The sequence below is a fragment of the Cupressus sempervirens genome, chromosome 10, assembly GCF_028749045.1.
Source record: "Cupressus sempervirens isolate cs-2001-9-10 chromosome 10, ASM2874904v1, whole genome shotgun sequence".
Lineage (NCBI taxonomy): Eukaryota > Viridiplantae > Streptophyta > Pinopsida > Cupressales > Cupressaceae > Cupressus > Cupressus sempervirens.
In genome coordinates, this window is record NC_143127.1 from 987,233,156 (window position 1) to 987,253,739 (window position 20,584).

General features: G+C 34.3%; 1 protein-coding gene across 2 annotated transcripts in view; it reads right to left on the bottom strand.

Annotated features, from left to right (window-relative positions):
- The window catches only part of LOC149537277 (uncharacterized), a 203,299-nt gene extending 194,837 nt beyond the window's left edge, over positions 1-8,462 (bottom strand). Inside the window, exon 1 of one of the 2 annotated variants that reach the window (XM_089807640.1) lies at positions 7,920-8,461. In XM_089807640.1, coding sequence (XP_089663766.1) covers positions 7,920-8,015 — 96 coding nt within the window. In that variant the 5' untranslated portion in view covers positions 8,016-8,461. Of the gene's footprint in view, positions 1-7,919 lie in introns of both variants that reach the window. The other variant, XM_089807639.1, reaches the window with a different exon arrangement.
- Positions 8,463-20,584: the final 12,122 nt, after the last annotated feature.

The window sequence follows — 20,584 nt, forward strand, 5'->3', positions numbered from 1 at the left end:
GTTTCATTATAGTCTAAGCCTTCAATTTGGGAAAAACCTCTAGCAACTAGTCTAGCTTTAAATTTACTAATTTCATTATTAGTATTCAATTTTGTTTTGTATAACCATTTACAGGAAACTAGATTCTTGCCAGGAGGTAATTTAACTAAGTCCCAAGTTTGATTAGCAAGTAAAGAGTCATATTCCTCTTGCATGGCTTTCTGCCAATGAGGTTGAGAGTTAGCTTGATCAAAAGACTTAGGATCGTTAGAATTCATAATAGTAGTCATCAAAGCATAATTACAATAATTAATCCTTCTATGTTTAATTCCACCAGATTTAGAAATATAATCATCAGCTTCATTTATTAGGTTTTGAGTCCATTTAGGTTTACGTTTAGTTGTAATGGAATTATCACTAGAGGAAGAATCATTAGTAATAAAAGCATCATTAGTATCTACTTGAGTATCATGAGATGTAGGAGCAGAAATAATCGGTGGTCCTTGATTTGAAGGATTAAGAGAAAGAGTAGGGTTAAGAGAAGGAGGTTGGTCCTCCACCAGCACAATTTTAGTGCCACTGAATTCTTCATCCTGTGTAGTAGAGCAATCATGAACTCCATTTTCTGCAATACAAACATCTCTAGCAATTTGAACTTTGTTAGTAGTGGAATCATAAACACGATAACCCTTAGTGTTTTCATCATAGCCAACAAACATATAAGGAGATGACTTAGCATCTAATTTATGCCTTTTTTGTTTAGGCGTATGAACATAAGCAATAGAACCAAATATCCGTAAATGATATAAATTCGGTTTCCTACCAGACCAAGCCTCTTCTGTAGTGATAGCCTTGAGAGCTTTGGTAGGAGTCCGATTAAGAATATAAGTTGCACAAAACATGGCTTCAGCCCAAAATTTGTAATGCAAATTCTTAGCATGCAACATGCTTCTAGCCATTTCAACAATGGTCCGATGCTTTCTTTCCGCCACACCATTTTATTGTGGTGTATAAGGAATAGTAAGCTCGTGCTTAATTCCACATGATTTCAAATAAGAATGAAAAGCATTATTCACATATTCCTTCCCATTATCAGTTCTAAGAATTTTAAGTTTATACCCAGATTGCCTTTCAACATATAATTGAAATTCAATAAATATATCAAGAACTTGATCCTTGCTATGCAAAAAATAGATCCAAGTTCCTCTAGAAAAATCATCAACAAAGGTAAGTGCATACCGAGAACCTTGGATGGAGGTATTCTCCATGGGGCCCAAAAGATCACTATGGACAAGATGCAACTTATGAGTTGCTCGCCATGATTTTCCACTTGGAAAGGGCTCCCTATGCATCTTACCACTCATACAACCTGTACAGGCAATCTTGGAAGGAATAATGTGAGGCAAGCCATCAACCATATTATGCTTTTTCATGAAAGTAATATAATCGGAATTTAAATGACCAAGTCTTTCATGCCATATATTGAAATCAATAGAAGTATGTAAAGAATATCGTGAACTAGCAAATTCATGGAATTTAAACAAATTGTCATAATCCATTTTAGCATGAGCAATCACTTTGAGAGTTTGAGGATCTATGATATAACATGTATCTTTGTAGAATTCAACTTTATAGTTCTGACATAACTGTGAAACAGAAAGCAGATTAGTTTTCAAGTCAGGTACATATAAAACATCATGCAATTTACCATTAGGAATAGTAACATCACCTAGTCCTTCAACTTTACAAGTCTGATTATTAGCTAACTGAATAGGAATGTTAGCAATATCAGGTTGTAAAGAATCAAAAATTTCTTTATGAGAAGTGACATGTTGTGATGCACCACTATCAACAATCCATTCTAAAGGTCTACAAAGATTAAAGCTACAAGTAAAAGCATGACGAGGATTAGAACTAGTTGAGTTACCTTTTTTATGGTTTGAGGTTTGATGATTGTTACTATGATTCATAGGTTTTTTATCATTTTGCTTTTTAAAACAATTATTGACAAGATGACCATCTTTGCCACAATAAGAACAATGAGGTTTGGAATTGGAATGGTTCCTTTGATTATTAGTATTACGAGTATTATTAGGATGATTGGTATTATTATTATAGTTAGCATGAAATTTATTGTTGAAGTTATTTGAATTAGAATTATATTGTTTGTGATTATTATTGTTATTATTGGAACGAAAATTATTAGTTGAATTTCTAGACACAAATGCATGTTCAGTTGATTTGAGGGTACCAAACTGAATTAGCTTAGCTTCTTCCTATCTTAATAAAGTTTGAAAAATAACATAAGTTAACTGAGAAGTTAAAGTAGGAATAGCAAGCTGTGCATGAATATTAGTTATAAACTGTTGAAACTGTCTAGGAAGACATTTTTTAAGAATAAGATGAATTAAACGAATGTCCTCTAATTGAACACCTAAAGCCATAATTTGACTTTTAAGAGAATCAAATTTTAAGAGGAATTCATCCATACTTTTAAAATCTGCATACCTGAGATCTTCGAGTTGATCTTGCAATTGTATTTTGCGGTATTCATCGCCACTGTCATACTTGGTTTTCAGGATGGACCATGCATCATGAGCTTTAGAACAGTGAGCAATTAAAACATATAAATCTGGAATAATGGAAATACCAATTAACCCTAAAGCTTCTTCGTTTTTAGCTTTCCAAGTATCTTTCTCGTCTTGAGTAGCCGTTGAACCGGGTTCAAGAGAAAGGTCAGTGGCTATTTCGAAGAGATGTTTAAAACGAAAAATAAATGAGATATGAGTTTTCCAAGAATGATAATTAGAATAATTAAGTTTGATTTCTGGAATTAATGTTGACATGATTAAGAAAAAAAATTCTTCTCTTTTTTGAAAAAAAATCCTTAATTTGAAAATTAGATTAATGGAAAAAAATTGTTAAATGAGAAAAAAAATTTAATTTTATTAATGGAAAAAAAATTTATTTTTATGTTTTTTTTTTTTTTTAAATATATAAAATTAAGAAGATATCTTTTGTTTGTTTTTGAATTAATATTGTTATTTGTTTTAAAAAAAAATAAAAAAGAAAAAATGTGATAAAAATGTTATAAAAGTGTTGTTTTAATAAATAAAACAAGTTTTTTGCTTAATTTAAAAGGGTGGGCGGAGTTTTTTGTATGAGGAGCGGAGCGATGGCAGCGACGGCCGCGTGGCAAAAATTGACCAAAAATGGATGGTGGAGGTCGGTGGAAAAAGGCAAGGTTTTGAGAATTTAAAAAAAGGAAGATAAGGATGCGGGCTTTGCCCGCGCAGGCAGCGGTTGCCGCGTGGCCGGGACGCGGGCCGCGCCAAGAAGCGGTGGAAGGGGGGTTTCGGGATAAACAAACACCGACGTTGAAGTTGCAGGGTTTAGGCGGCGATGGCGGAGCGGCAGATCTCGCAGCGGAGCGTTGGAATTTAGCCGCTGACGCGGCAGAGGCAAGCGGCGACGTAGAGAAGAGGGCGTCGGCTGCGGTGCAGACTGGTGGCGCGCGCGGCGGCATGAGGGGCTCGCAACGGCGAGAGGATTCCGTGCGGCGGCGCGGCAGCTCTGCAAACTGCGGCAATTGCGCGCAGCGGCGCGGGGGTGTCTGCAGTCGGCGACGGTTGCGCGCGGCGACGCACAGGTGGCGCGACCGCCCAAAACAATTGAAGAGTTTTATTTTTATTTTTTTTTATTTTAAAATGATAATAGAGAAATGAAGCTTTACAATATTTTTATAAAAACACAATATATTGAAATATGTTTTTTTTTTTAAAGAGTAAAAAAAAAAAATTTTTATAAATGAAGTAAGAAAAATTAGAGAGATATATAAAACTTTACTAATGTAATACTTTTTGTTTTGGCAGCATGCCGTCCAAAACAACAAAAAAAAAATTGAAATTTACCAAGAAAACCCTTTGGCGGCAAGCCTTCCAAAGAGGGTTAGTAAAAATATGAAACCTGCATACACAAGATTTGTTAAAAAGAGCTAAAATCACAACACAAACTTCTTCTCTCAATAACGTCTCCAAATAAGGTGTGCTCCAATGAATGGCAACCTTCACCACAAAACTTAAAACAAGGATTAGATAACCAAGCTCTGATACCATGTAAGAAATGATAATGTTGAGCAAGGAACGAGAAACAATCCAAGTAAGTTAAGTGTGAAACAATGTTACCATAAGATAAGCAACTCCAAGAGCATACACCAAGATGGTTCAACAATGGAGACAAGGATTTATAAGGGGAAAGCAAAGAAAACCCCTTGTGAGTATTATGAATGAAGGCAAATGCCTAGAGAAGAGAGAGAGAGAGTGTTGGAGCAAAAGTAGCTCAATACAATAACATCAAGTGCTAAGAGTGTTGTGTTGTTATGAAAAAAGAAGGAGGAGCATCTCTTATATAGAGATGAGAGAGGAGTTGCATTTGTAACTCCCATTTCTATGAATGCCACATTCATAATAGGTGTGTGCAAAGTGTCACAATCCTCTTAAGGAGGATAAACTAAATAAAGAAATAAACAAGAGTTGTCCTTACATGTGGAATAAGGACAAACAATGACATGTCCTCCACATGTGTACAAGTGGACAAACTACATGTAGGGACCCTTGGAATATCCCAATTAAAATATATATCCAAGGAAAGATTAACCTTTCTAACAAAAGGTAAAGTGTAGGAAACTAGGAATGGGTAGTGAGGATTGATACTAATTTTAGTGATGTTATGTTAGTTTGTCAAATGGTTAGAAATCTGAATTAACTAGTAAGTAAATTTTAATAATATCCATGGAAATTGTATAGTTAACATATGATAATTAATGAATAGTTTAATACAACTATGATACTTGTAAATTAATCCTCTAAATGTTATTTATAAAACAATGCGTCATTTTATATAAATATTAATCAAACATTCTTTCCTTATCACAATTATGAGAATAATGCAAATAGCACTACATAATATATTATCATGTGATTACGTGATTGACGATGAACTAGCGATACCAAAATGTTAGCAATTAGATTCATTTTATTGTAAAGCAGAATATACCGACTAAAAACAAAGGATAGGTGGTAAGTCTCTAGGTCAAATATTTAGGATACCTTCATATATAAATATATGTACATATATAATAGCTTATTTTGCAACCCTATGTGGAATCACGTTGGTTATGAGTTACCCTTGGGATCATGTAAGTATTAGCTAGTAGTAATATATGGCATAAAAAAATAATAATAATAATGATTCTAATAAAAATAAAATAATAAGTTAGTTAAGGCATGTAAAATATGAGCATGTGCATCACCTTGATGATGGATATGAATATATATATATATATATATATATATAATTAAAATATGAAACTATAATCTCTTTAATTAACATTAGGTATCATTCAAATTAAGATGGAGGAAGTCGACTAAACATGAGACCGTACATTGAATAACAAAAAGAGGCTTATGGAGGTTCCTGGTTAGTATCCAATAATTATTAGAAGCATGTAAGCTTAGTGTTGGAAGAATTTAAAATTTAAAATAATAATAACAATAATAAATGATAAGATAAAATAAAAAGTAGTATAACAAGTATTTTTGGAATAAGTATTCTAAAGAATCACCTATACCATGTCAATGCTACGTACGTGTACCCAATATATATACTAGGGTCATAAATTATTATGACATCTTGTTCTGACAATGCAACAATGTTGTGGAAGCATGAAGTATTGTTTAGCCTGAGACATTTGATCACGACACTAACTAGAATTGTATATTCTATCAACCAACCTAAGGATCATCATTTATCAGATGATTGAGACATGCAAGACCAAATAGGCATAACCATAAATCAAATACCCTGAGTGGATGCATTAAGGAAACACCTAACTATTCCAATTAAGCACTTGTAATTCCTTTTTGACAAATTGCATGTAAAATAACAATATGTAATTGTAAGTGATCATATCACTTGAAAGGTTGTAACTTGTGAGTACATGTAAATGAATTGTAAGTCAAGTTACATTATGCCTAAAATTTAAAATAAGCCATAGTCAATAGTTAAATAAGTTTTAATTAGTTAAACTTCGCATATATTCAATCTAGGATCAATTGTGTAAATGATTTTTAGCACCAACATTTCGGATCATACTACATTATCCATCATCAGGATGATGGAGAGCAAAGGAACATGAAAATATTTACACAGTCGATCCTAGAAAGAATATATACATTGATATGGATTGTGGTGGGTTGTGGAAATCTGATAGATTTAGTTAGACTTCTCCCATTTTTTGCCCTCAAACCCTAACCTATAAAAAAGAGCAGGTGCTCATTGTAATTTTTATATTTTGGCAACGCAAGATGACTTTTCTAGTTTGCATATGCACTCTAAAACTCTGAGCTTAGATGTAAATCAAATTGCTTTCAATAAAAGAGGCAGGTTGTCTTGAGAATTTGTGCCAATCCAAGTTGTCAAGTGACAACATTTTCTAGAGTTGATTGTGAGTTTTGTGCTTTACTCCAAGAGGGATTTGAACTCAATCTTGTAAACTTTGAGCTGCATATTGTGTTCAAATTTAAATTTTAGTTTCAAATTTGGTCTTGCAAACTTTGTGTTGCATATCACATCTAAGACTTTGTGATTGCAAGGTGAAATCTGTATTTAAGACTTTGAGCTGCACGTGTGTTCCATTCTTGTTTTTTAATCTTGTAAGGAATCATGGAAAGACTTTGAGCTTTCATGAAATCCTAGTCTACCAAAAATTGTTGGTACGCTGAAAGTTATTCTTGTGTCTAATCAAATTAGTGCTCCAACTAATACTTTCAAAGTAAATGATACCGTCAACAAAGAATTGCATTGTGAAGGCAAAACCTATTCTGAAATAAATAAAAAAGGATGAATGTAACACCCTATTTTAAGTAAATGATACCATCAACTAAGAATTACATTGTGAAGGCAACACCTATTCTGAAATAAGAAAAAAGGATGAATGTAACACCTTATTTTAACTTATATATATAGAAGTAGTTAAGTGTTTTGTTGATTCAAGTAGCAATGAAAAAGGGGAGCCCTAATTGTGTCTCACATGTTGTGGTTGGAATCAATGTTTTGCAATGATCCTTAAAACAGAAAAATGATGCAGAGCATGCTTCCCTACCAAAATTTGAAGAAGAGTCATCAAGGACGTTAGTGCTCTTAGGTTAGACAAGACCATAGTGGAGAAAAACAATTCTCTATATGGGTACTTGGTACTATAAGTTGAGCAAATCCCACAACACTTAGTTGTCCAAGCCATCTGCGTTAGGACTTTGATCTTACCTTTCACCAATATCCAAAAGGTTGTGGTATAATACTGATGGCAGGCATTCGTAACAGCTTCAACCAGGCTCCGATATTCCTTATAAGGCAGGCAAAAAACTCGAAAGGCGCATTATGAATCCAGCAATTCTAGAGAGACCTAATAGCGTGACCCAGTTTCAAATCTTAATTGTAATAGGGCAGACTAAGACCCATGAAGCTAACCGAGACAATTTTGTCTCTTGTTGGTACCAAAGCATCGAGCACTCTGATTTCTTTACAGCCATTGAATAACTTCACTCAAGAACAGACGCATGTAAAGGCAAATGGCAATGCTGCCATGAATTTAACTATATTTAATTTTACTACACGTGGTGTATCCTATGTTCCTTAAAAGAAAGGCGAAGATACATCAATCTTAGAACTGGTGGTGCGGTAGATCTCTTCCTTCAAAAAATATATTAAAAAAGGCATTATCAACCGGTGCAGCATTCCTACAGTACTCGTTATATAAATGTTTATGAAGATTTTTAAGGGTTTACCTTTCATAAGCAATGCCAGTTCTTGAACAAAGTCTTCAACTCGATTTCTTTCAATTTTAAACAAACTTTTAGAAAAAAGAAACAACCATAACACACCTGAATGTAAAGCAGAATAACTGCAACGGTTTGAATTTTGTCGTAGTCGCCCCACCATACCCTAATCTGTGCCCATGCCGATAATGAGCAAAGCATGTTATATTGTGATCGCGTTCACTCCCTTCCAAAACATTCATTAAACTGCCCTCCAATCAGACCTAATATAATCGTCTTTAGCTAACGCAACCCACTTCTGCAAAGGTCAAAAAAATGTGGATGCCCTGTAAAATTCGCCACAACTGAGGCATCTGATGGGAATAACCCTTCGGCGAATAATCAAGCCAGTGCAAATCCCCATGAATTAAATTGCAAATATACAGTCTATAAATCAGCAGGGTTAATATAAATAAAGGCGGGAGATGCCACCTTGACCCAGCTATGCATGGTGCAGTGACGAGAGAAAGTGACTGTTTGTATGCATAAACAGATCATATGAACGGACGCGGTCACATATATATATATATAGCAGGAGAGAGAGGAAAAATCTTAAATTTTAAAAAAGAAATTTAAAAAACTTACATTTAAACCAAAAAAATAAAAACAAAAAGCTTACATTTCTGAAAAATTAACACCAACTAATAATAAGGAGGTAGTTATTGAAAGAAACACACGTGCAGTGGGACAAAGAAGTTTGAGCGGTTGGTTGTCTTCTAGTTGGTTGTCTTCTCCTTTTCCTGCGTTTTTCTTGCCGTTCTTTTTAAATTTATACGAGTATGATGTACCATGTTGTAGTGAGAATACAATATGTTTTTGATTAATAAAAGTCGTATTTAAAATTAAATAGAAAATAAGAATAATACTAGCAATTGCAGAATTTGTCATCAAGTGTGTATTTTAAATTCTCATCCTAAGACATTTGTACATTGTAAAGACTGTCATGATAAAAAAGAATATTTTGAGAAAGCTTAGGAAAATTATGAATTATAAATCTCTTTCTTTTGTGATATTGCTATCAAGATTTAACTGTGTGATTTTGAATCAAACTCATTGACCCATGTTTCATGATTAGTGATTCAACATGAATCCATCTCTCATGAGAATAAATGGAACACTTAGCACTCATTGGATCTAGGTGATGCTCACAGGGGTGAAGCAGTCTTTCTTTTGTATATGTAAAACTATTTAAGAACATCCATCACCTATTCCTATAACAAAAAAAGGTGAAATTTTATGTAGAAAGGGGTTTTACTTGGTCACATCCTGATGTACAGTCATCCTTGAAATAAAAATAAATTGAACTCCAATTGAAAGTGCATTGTTAGATCTAAAAATAGAGTTTTTATATGATCCCCTTGATTTCAAAATGTTATTGAAGATTCTTGGTGTTGACTTGTATTTTACTTCAGAAGAGAAGATCATGGATATCTTTACAAATGTATAAATATGAAAATATTCCTAATCTTCAATGTCTCGATATTTGTTGTATAGAAAGAAATGGAAAATTATAGTTGGGATCTCGACTAACTTATTGTTTTATAAGAATGAGAAACGATAGATCACTTATATATTTCTCCTACATTTTTGTGGTGTAAACTTTAAAACACATTGAGGTGGGTTTAAAATTTGTGCTCAAAGACGTTGATCATCAAGTCATTTGAATTTGGGCCCAAATATTAGGGAGTGGGGCACCCTAATTGATCTTCTTTTGGAAGCGGGTTGCCCAAGTCATCTTGTTCCCCTCAACGTGGTTCCAAATTAGGACATGAGGTCCTAAAAGGAGAGACGTTGAAATCAAATAGGATTGAGGTGGATCAAGCAAATTAGACAAACTATAAATTTTGAAATAGGGCCTTTAAAATAAAGAATTTGTTGTTGGAAATACAATAGGGAAGGAAAACTCTAAGGAGGGTGAATTAGTGCTTCAAAACTTTATCCATTAAAACAGTCACCACACATCCATCTCACAATTTGCATGTAAATTGAAATACCAAACTAAGCATATGCATCCATAGCATGAAAATAAATAAACACATATATGACACAAGATATTGGGTTACCCAGAAACCCTCCAATGAGAAGGCAAAACTAGGGTGGGGATGACACCCGCAAATCTTCACTACTACAATTGTAAAGTGTATTCGATGATGGTTACAATGTTTGACCATAAACTATGATCTAACTTGTAAATTTTCCTTGTTAAAGGCTTACAAAAATTGTTTGATCTTGCCCTATTAAAGGATTTCAACACCATGTTAGAATTGTGCCTAGTTAAAGGACTTCAACTTACAATGAAGTAAGCACTCGGTTAAGAGATCAATACAAAAGTTTGCTAGAACTTGAAACCTATTAAGGCTACTCTGTTAAGAGATTTTACTTATTCACTTGATAGAATGTCTCAACCTTGATCCTTTAGTTAACACCTCTTTGGTAGATATCAGATCACCTCTTTTCTGATGTATACTTGATCCTCTTTGATCAGATGTATCACTTTTGTCCCCTCTCTACTTTCCTTTGTTCTCTCTAACTGATTTGACAATTGATATCTCAATTAGTCACCATGAATGTGTTGGAAATATTCAAGACTATGCTAAGTTAGTAAGAGGGGAGGGGTGAATCAATAACTTCTAAAAGTTTAACAATTTCAATTCTCAATCCAATAAATCAATTAGCACTTAGTACATCACACCTGATCTAATTACATGCATGAAAAACTGAAAACATGAAAGCATCCACAACACTTGAACACAAAGATTTGATGAACCAAAAACCTTCCAAATAGAAAGTAAAACTGGGGTGGCGATAATACCCACAAACTTTAGTACTACAATATAAAGTTGGCCTATTAAGGCTTACATCGATCACTTCTGATGATCTACCCTGTTAGGAGCAAATAGGACCGCTAGGTCCACCTTGTGAGAGGATTTACAAACACACAATGAAGTATGCACTCGGTAAAGAGATTTTTAAAAGACTGTTAGGTCTACCTTGTTAAAGGATTTTGACTAGTTCACCTACTAGGATGAAGCAGTAGATCTCTAACTTGCAACTAAGTTTGCTGATAGAGATTCCTTAGTGTATTGATCACCTTTCTATGATAAATATGTCTCAGTTGCTCCTTAAACTGTTATGGCCTTTATAATTCTTTATTTGCTGCTATCATAACTTGAACTTTTCACATCCACATTACAATACATATGCTCACACATTCGAATTCTTGTCCTTACTCTTACTCATGCATTGGATATGATGCAATACATTACATATATATACCAATCCAAATTACAAAATTACAAAGTCGGTCATCACACAAGTGAACACAAATATTACAAAGTCGGCCCACATGAAGATACTCGAGTTCTAAAGACTGACTTGGTGAGGCTCTGATACTTGGCATCCACTATCAATACTCGGCATCGTCATGCATTCAGTAGATGTAGAAGCTCAGTCCATATTGATTACTTTCAAGTAGTCTTGAACTCGGCCTACACTAGTGACTCAGTAGATATTATGCAACTCGGCAAACACTGAATCACTTGGTTATCATGAAGTAGTTCGGTTAACACTAGCTTTGCATCACATGAATTGCGAACTCAATAAACACTATGATGCTTGATAACCACTGATAAACTCGGTGAATATTGAAATACTTGGTTTGAACTATTGAACTTCACATTGACTGAATTTTCTCGATAACCACTAGGATTAGTCTAAAAAACTCGATAGCAACTGTAGAGCTCGGTGGCTACTGAATTACATGGCAAGCACTATAAACTATTCAATGAGCTCAGTAGCTATACAAAATCTGAATAAGTGTGTGTCACTAATAATAAACTTGATTTATATGTCAACAATCTCCCTATTTGGCATTAGTGACAAAAACACTTATTAGCCCAAAACTGAATACCTTGTATTCATCACCATGTGATACTAGCTTGGTATATTTTTTAGATTTTTCAAGATTGATCTTTGTAAGGTATATATAGAGTACTTCTTCACCATAGCATATTTCTCCCCCATACTAGGTGTTCCTTTATGTAAATGTAACTTTTCTCCCATATAATAGCATATCTCCCCCTGTGACTTTTCTCGCCCTTTTTGACAGTAATGCCAAAGATTTATTCTAACATATTTACATAGAGACACCTAAATGAGATAAGAATTCAGAATGTACCTTGAGGGTGATTGCCAAGGTTTTATCCCAATTTTATTACAAGACCTTGCATGTATGAATTGCAATTTGCACTTTTGTTGATAGTTCAATCATGTGATCTACAATAGAGAAGTTGCTATCATGGATCAGAGTCTTTGAATATACAATTTGTTTCTGCATAGCATCCATGATTGGAAGGATCATATTTTGTATATAAATCAATGTTGAATGGATCCTTGCTTCTTCTCTTAGCAATTTAGCTTGCATGTCTGACAAAAATTTGATCTTTTTGAAATGTGCAGAACTTGAACTAGGGTCAAGTTACAGCTGTTGAGCTATTGCTTTAAGATCTATATCAATTTTGGACAATTTGTCCTTTACTTCCTTTGTATACTCAATGACATCACATAGTTTCCCAAAAAGTGATGACACATTTGAACAATATGCCTCAAGATTGACCAAAATTGTTGAAAGCTCAACTTGATAAATGGCTATTTGTTGAGCAATGTGCTCCAACACTTTATTGTTGAATTTTATTTTCAGCCTTTTCAACCATCTTTTCTTGACCTTCAGTGTCCTCATTGAATTTTTGGACTACCTCTCCTAGCTGATACAAATAGGTTGAGAAGAATCAACCTCAATTCCTACTGCCTCGGTCAAGATATTCTTGGCCTCATCTATTATCTTATATTCTCTGTCTCTTTCCTCTCTTAATCTCTGTTGTTTGGCCTTTTTCTGGAGGAGTTCACCAAATATGTGCATTTGGTCTATAAAAAGATTGTAGATATCCCATTTGGGAATTAATATTTCCTCATTTAAATCTATATCTTCCTTTATCTCCTTTCCTTTCAAAAATTTTGTACTCCATTGAACCTTGGGTTCAACTGTACTCGCACTTATTGCTTTTGTACCCAGAATGGAAACAATAGTGGACATAATTGAGCTTGCAGTAAAAACTGATACAATACTGACTAATGGAATACTTACAGAGATGGTTGAAGAATCCAAATTCGATGAAGTCAAAATTGTAGAATCCAAAATTAAAGTATACAAAAATGGAGAGCTTACCATGGATGTACTCAAAACTGTAGAAGTCAAAATTGGAGAAGTGAAGACTGAAGAACTCAACTTGGTAGATGAAGAAAGATTCTGCAGCTTGGTGGATGAAGTGGAAGTCACTTCTGTCAATGATATGCTAACTTGAGTTGGGACAAAGAGTGATTGGACATTTGATGTATCAGTAGTAGTCACAAACAAACTTGTTGAAGCTATCTCCATACTTGATGTAGTCAATGGTTTGCTTGAGGAGTGAGGAAGTGAGGCAATGGCTGCAACAACTATCTTGACTAGATAAATCTCCTCATCATCTTGCTTTTCTTCCTTAGTATACTTAGGAATCCATTGCTGTCTCATTTGCTTTCGGATATTATTAGCCTTTGCTTTCTTCTCATCTTCAATTTTACCAGTATTCATACAATTCTTGGCAAGATGACCAGGCTTTGTACAAATGAAACATGTTTTAGTGGTATCTCTTTTCCTCATATGATGTTTAACACAATTTATACCAATGTGTCCAAATTCTCCACAGTAATGACATCTACACTAGGTATTGTAGTCCCAACCAAATATTGCTTTCACAATTTGCTCTATAGGATTCAATATATTTGTTTTGCATTCTAATGTCATATGTCCTTATTTCTTACATTTATGACAATTGCCTTCAAATATTTGTTTCTCTTTGCATTCATTAGCCATGTGACTGTGTTGATTGCAATTGTAGCATTTTCCATTGAAATTTGTTTTTCTATTACTCCAATATTTGTTTGATGTACGACCTATCTTTGTTGGATACAATTATATAATTGTTTGTTGTTTTTGATGTCACACAAATGTCATATTAGTTGTTAGTTAGTGCATACCGAGCTCACTTGGTCAGCAAGACTATTTTCCTTGTCTACCAAGCATTCCTGAAGTTTACTCTACGAAGAAAGTGTCTACCGAGGTCACTCAGGCGTTGAAGGAAATTACGACAGAAAATAGTGTTAACTGAGTTCACATGGTTAACAAAGAAAAGTTGGAAAGAATTAGTGCTAACTGAGTTCCCTCAGTTACCAAAGGATTTTTGAAAGTTCGCAGTGTTAACCGAGCTTCTTTCGGTTAACATAAGAAATCATCTCAGAACCAGTGTTTACCGAGCAGGTTCAGCTAATAAAGGATTTTGTTGTTTTGGCATGAAAATCTTAATTACTTTAAGTATTGGTTCTAGCAAACTATGGTGATGATTAGTGGTCATTCTAATTTGTATTGAGTCGACTTGACAATCTGGATGATATAAATATAAGGTCAAGTTGTGGTTTTCAAGTGTGTGCAAGTGTGTTGATTGAATTAAAAAGAAAAGAGAGGGAGTGAACTTGAAGGATAAGCAAATATCCTTGTGGAGAAGAAAAGTAATATACGATCAAGAAGGATCAAATTTTGAGTAGAACAGAGATCTAGATTCAGCAATTCAGTTGCATCACAATCAGATCATTTCATTGTTACTCTCTAACCATTATAGTAATAATCTGAAATCTCTTAACATAGTTGGTTTAACAGCTAGTTGTAAATCCTCTAACAAGATGACTGTTCCATTGAATTGTTTAAAGACATCTCACTAGGCCACTCCTAACAAGGTGATTAAATCCTCTAACAAGGTCACACCTAACAGTGTGTTTTGTAACCTTTAACTGGGTTGGGTCCTAACAGGGCTCACTTTAGAAGAGTGAAAAATAGTAACTAGTTACATTGGTGGTTTTTCCCATATTGGGTTTCTATGTTAAATCTGGTGTCTCGTGTGTTCATTTTCTTTCTCTCATGTTTGCAAGTTATTACTATGAATGTTAGATTTGCTAAAATAATATATACTCTGCATTTACCAAGTTACACATACTATATATGTTACTTGACATGCATTATCTAGAAACTAATGCTCGGCATACACTACTTGCTCGACATGTACTAAGTACTATTAAGTAACATCTTAAGTGTACTGTCACTTATATGTCAAAACCAAAATGAGATCAACAATCTCTCCCTTTGACATGAGTGGCAAAAACACTTTGTCATGCGTATATAGCCTTGACTTGAGCATAACTCAGATAATCTATAATCTTTACTCGGCTCACATACAAAATTTCAAAATATCAAAGTTTTGCAAAACTGATGACTTATCTGTCATACCTCAAAACTTCATAACTCCCCCTGAGTTGATTGTTCAATGCTAAATTTGAATCTGATACTACTGCTAAGTAAATTTTCTTTAACTATTGGCTTACTCTGTTTCTACATTTACTCCCTCATGAATTTGCTTCAACTATTGGCTTACTCTATTTCTACATTTACTCCCCCTTTGTTTATGTTTCAATTCTACTATTCTTATCCAATATCCCCTTATTACTCAATATCCCCCTTTTTTTTACACTTATGTTGTGTGTGGTACACGAATAGTGTGTTTGTCCAAAAATGTTTGACGGACCTCCAGTATAATCGTAAGTGTTGCATCCCAATTGTTGCATGCCACCTCTAGAGATATAATTTGAACATCTAGCATAGCAACAAGGTCCACTAGGTCCTCGTGAGTAGAAATATGTGAATCTTTCTTCATCAATGTTACAAAGGCTAGTTCCCTATGCAACACCTCCATTTGTGGGGTTAACATGCCTTGAATATTTATCAAGGCAGCCCTAGTATTTTCATCTTGTGCTTGTAATGCAACTAATTGACCTTGAGTAGATAACATTTGAAAATGAGTTTGGCTATGGCTAGGAGACAACTTAAGAATATTACTTGTTATTTTTAAATCTCCTTATAGCCAGTCAATAGCCCTCTGTGCTTCTTGTGTGAACAAATTCACATCACGAAGCTTTGTGTATAGAGAAAATATATTCTCTAACACTTTTTTGTTCACATCTTCTATCTTGGTTCCTAAGTCAACCTATTTAGTGCAATGGTACTAGAAATATTCTCATCAACCTTGGTTTGAAACCTCTTATCAGACCATTCTACAAGTTTAGTGTTTGTGTCCAGGACTGCATCATTGATCTTGTCCACTAAATTCACCAATTTTTCAATAATAGGTTTATCCTCATTAGATTTTGGGAGGCTAAATGCATCAATAAATATGTTGTTGATGTCATATAGTACTTGTCTTTGCTTGTGCTCCCTTCTGAGTAACTCTTGGTTCTTCTTCCTTGCTAGAGCTTCTTGCAATATGCTCATTTCCTCTATGGTGATTGTTGCTAGATCAAACTTTAGAAGTTTAATCACCTCATCTAAGTTGACATCTCCATAAGATGTTCCTTCTCCAACCTTAGATGTATCAGGACTAGGCCTTGATGACTGCAATGGTGTAGCATCTACACTAGGCTTATGAAGAGTTTGACTAGGAATAGGAGATGCAGAGATTAGTAGAGTAACCAATTTCTAAATTGTTATCTATTCCTTTGGTTTGTGTAGTCAAAATTGACTCCTCAATCGTATCCTTCTCCTTCTTTGTGTTTTATTCACCTTATGCATGTGAGTTAGGTGCAGGATTGCCTTCCTGACCTATATGGACTTGTGTCACATCCTGCTCAACTATTAATACTGCTTACACTGAAGCATTCACCAGTGTGCTGACATGTGATGTCATAGTGTCCTTTCTTTGATATACCACAATGGGCATTGAAACATGAGTGTCAGTGGTGACACCCTACAATGATTTTGGACCTCTTGTCTTTATAGATGCAGGGGGTACACTAATTGAGTCAGTGTTTTGTTTCTCCCCTGTTGATACCTGTTAATCTCATATTGGTTTCAACATATGAGTGACATCATACTTAATTCATTTACTTAGTTCATGTCGAACAAGTAATACATGTGGAGCATAAGTTGTCAAATAGTATATATTGAGCAAGAGATATACAGTATGTGTCGAAATCAGTAAGTGTCAAGTCACTCAAGTGTCGAGTAGATAGTAAGTGTCGAGTCATTCAGACGTTGAGTTATTAGTGGATGTCGAGTTATTCAGAGGTTGAGTTACAAAATTGAAGTTGCAGTTGATACTAAGCATTAGGGACTTCAAGTGCTGAGTAATGCAGTTTTGACATAATTGTTTGTAATGGCACAAACTACTATCTAAACCATTTTGGAGTCGACTTGAAGATTGTTTTGCAATCTTAGATGATAGGGAAAAATTTCTGTTGTGAATCTCTATGTAGTACATGTCACCAATCAGAAAAAGTGAAGGATTAAATGACATTATGGATGAATCACCATCTTTAATTCATACCTAACCCTAAGTCACCTAGGTCTTCTTAAGGAGGACAAACCCTAAACTTTTTATAAATGTAGAAGGAGAAAAGAGAGAAGTTTTCATTGTGAAAATAGAGCATTGATGGTGGCTAAGGAGATGTGAAGTGATATACATTAGAGAATCAGTTAGAGGAGAACAAAGGAACTGAATTAGAAGACAACAAAGGTACATTTGATCAGTAAGGATCAAGTATACCTTAGGAAAGAGGTGATATGTTATCTAGCAGCAGAGTGCTAACCACAGGATCATTGTTGAGACATTCTAATAGGTGAATCAATTAAATCTCTTAATAGAGTAGTCTTAACAGGCTATTGTAAATCCTTTAACAGGATGCTTACTTCATTGTAAGTTAAAGTCCTTTTACCATGCACACTTCTAACAGGGTTTTGAAATACTTTAACAAGGTAAGATCTAACAATCTTGTAAGCCTTTAACAGGGCAGACCTTTCACAGGGTGGATCATTTTTCATGATCAAACATTGTAACCTTCATTAGACACATTTTATTACTGTAGTAGTGGAGATTTGTGGGTGTCATCTCCACCCTAGTTTTACCTTCTCCTTGGAGGGTTTCTGGGTAACCAAATATCTCATGTCATACATGTGTTGAATGTTTATTTACTTTCATACTATTGATGTATATGCTTAATTTGGTATTTTAGTTCACATGCATAGATTGTGAGATGGATATGTGGTCAATGATTTTAAGGGTGAAGTTTTAAGTACTGATTCAACCCCCCTCTCAAATTTTACTTTCCCTATTGTATTTCCAACAATTGGTATCAAAGACTTGTTCTCTGGAAAAGGAAAGCTTTGTAGCTTTGAGGAAAGATCTTAAAGATGAGAGTCTACAAGATGGGAAAGACTATTGAAAACTAGATGATTGAAATATAGCTTGCCCTACATTAGCTGAATGAAGTAAGAGATGAGTTAAAATGATTATTTAAGAGAAGGAAAGAGATAGATATTGAAGAGAATGACACACATTACTAAGAGATTGACACTACTGAATTATTTGCAAATGGAAACACAAGTGAATTTGATGCAACAGTTACATATCTGATGGAAAAGAATAGAGCCCTAACTAAAGAGGTAAAGAATATCAAGATAGAACAAGAAGTCCAATCAATATTGTTATGTGAGGTGATTGAGCAGAAAAAAAAAGTTAAAGAGGACAAAGTCATGATTGAAGATGACAAAAGAATACTAACCAATAGATTAGAAGAAAAAACATCAGAGGTGAATAGGATTTCTCATATGTAATTGGAAACATTGAGTCAAGTGATTATTGGAAATCATGAATTGAATTGAAAAGATATTGAGATCACAACATTGAAGTTGCATAATGAACAACTGAGAAATGATCTAAAAAGAGAAATATAATTTGCTGAAAGTTTTAACAAACCTAGTGAAGCCATCAAGTATTTTGAGTAATTGATGAGATCTCCTAGATTCAATAGTGATACTATTGGATTGGGTTATTCTAGTACTGAAGAAGGAGAATCATCTAAAAGTGGTGAACAGAGGAATGCCAATGGTAAGAACTCAAAACCTACTTGTCATAATATGGTAAGATAGGTCATACTACCAATGTTTGCAAGAGCAAAACTGTAAATCAAAATCCTAAGTAGAAGTTCATGGGTCACTACTATAAATGCAACAAACAAGGACATTAGGCACATAAATGTAAAACCAAGACCATATGCACACAAAGATTTGAAGGATATTGCTATAATTGTCAGAAATATAAACATAGAGCATATGAATGTAGATCCAAGCCCAAATGGTCATCAAACAAAGAAAACAAAGCTAAAGCACAATGACAATTCTTATAATTGGGATTATAATACTAGGAACAATTGTCACTATTGTCAAGAGTATGGACATGTTGCTGAAAATTGCATAAGAACACATTTCAAAAATGACTACAAAAGATTGTTGAGTCAAACTATATGTTTTAGTTGTTTGAAGACTAGTCACATAAGTAGGAATTGTCCAACGAGGTCAAAGGCACCTAGTAGTGAATTCAAAAAAGGTAAAGGAAAGGCAAATGTTGAGAATGTTAGAGATGAGATGAACAAAACATGGAAGAGAAATGAAGATTGTAGCACATCAAGTTTAGATGGGATCACTTCACCCAATGGGTCAGGTGATCACACCACCTTGAATTAAGAAATCAAGAGGTATGTGTGGGACTAATATTTCAAAGTTCAATTATACATCAATTCCAAGGGTTTAGTTCTGAAAAGATTATATTTGCATAAAGAAAGATGCAAAGTATTGCTTAGAATCTAGAAGAAATCTTTAAGTTTTGTTAGTTTTCGTGTTATATTCGAGCATGAAAAGTTTCAATGTGGTTGCTAAGTGAAATATAGTTAATGCCAAGCTAATGTAAGTGATAGTGTTGACCAAGCTCATAGTGGTTGCCGAGCATAAAGGAAACTACACATAAGCTGAGTGAGTTAAAATTTCTACACAAGTCAAGCTTATAGTTGTGTAAGCACCGAACATTAATTGCAAAGTTTTAAGGTCTATATGATCAATTTTTTACTCATTTGACATCAATCGAAACTAGAGAGGGCATAATTTTTGACACATTTGACATCAATCGAAACTAGAGAGGGAATGAAGAGCTAAAGACAAATTGAAGAGATCATTCCAAGTGTTTGCAAAGTGAATTCAACCACTGTTCAACACCATTCATTAGATTTGTCAAGGCATTTATCATGTGCTAAGCCACACTATTTGAATTTGTGCAAACCCTAGGTATTAAATATGGCTTCTAGTTCTTCTGCTACTCAGGTCAAAGAGGGAAAGGAAGTTTTAAATGTTCAATTAATCAACAATGAAACTAGACAACCAAATTTCAAGGCAATTCTCAACATTGATTATAAACAAGATGTATGTTAGAAAACTAGACCTGTTGGAAGCAAGTATTAACAAACAAACATTAGTTAATATGCATGCATTAAAGATTCCACAATGAAATAAAAGCTAACTAACATTTGCTTGAGTTTTGCAACTCAAAGCAACCAACAACTAAAGTCTTCAAGCAACCTAAAACAACTCAACAAAGGCACCCATAAGAGGCCTTGTTGGTGTGTTGGATTGGAGGGATGTTTGGTGTGCTCTCCTCAAACACAACTATATTTGAATCTCTTGATGTGAAGGTGCAAATGTGATTGATGAAACTATGAAACTATATAATATGAGATGAAGAACACCTCAAAAAATGGCTACGGAG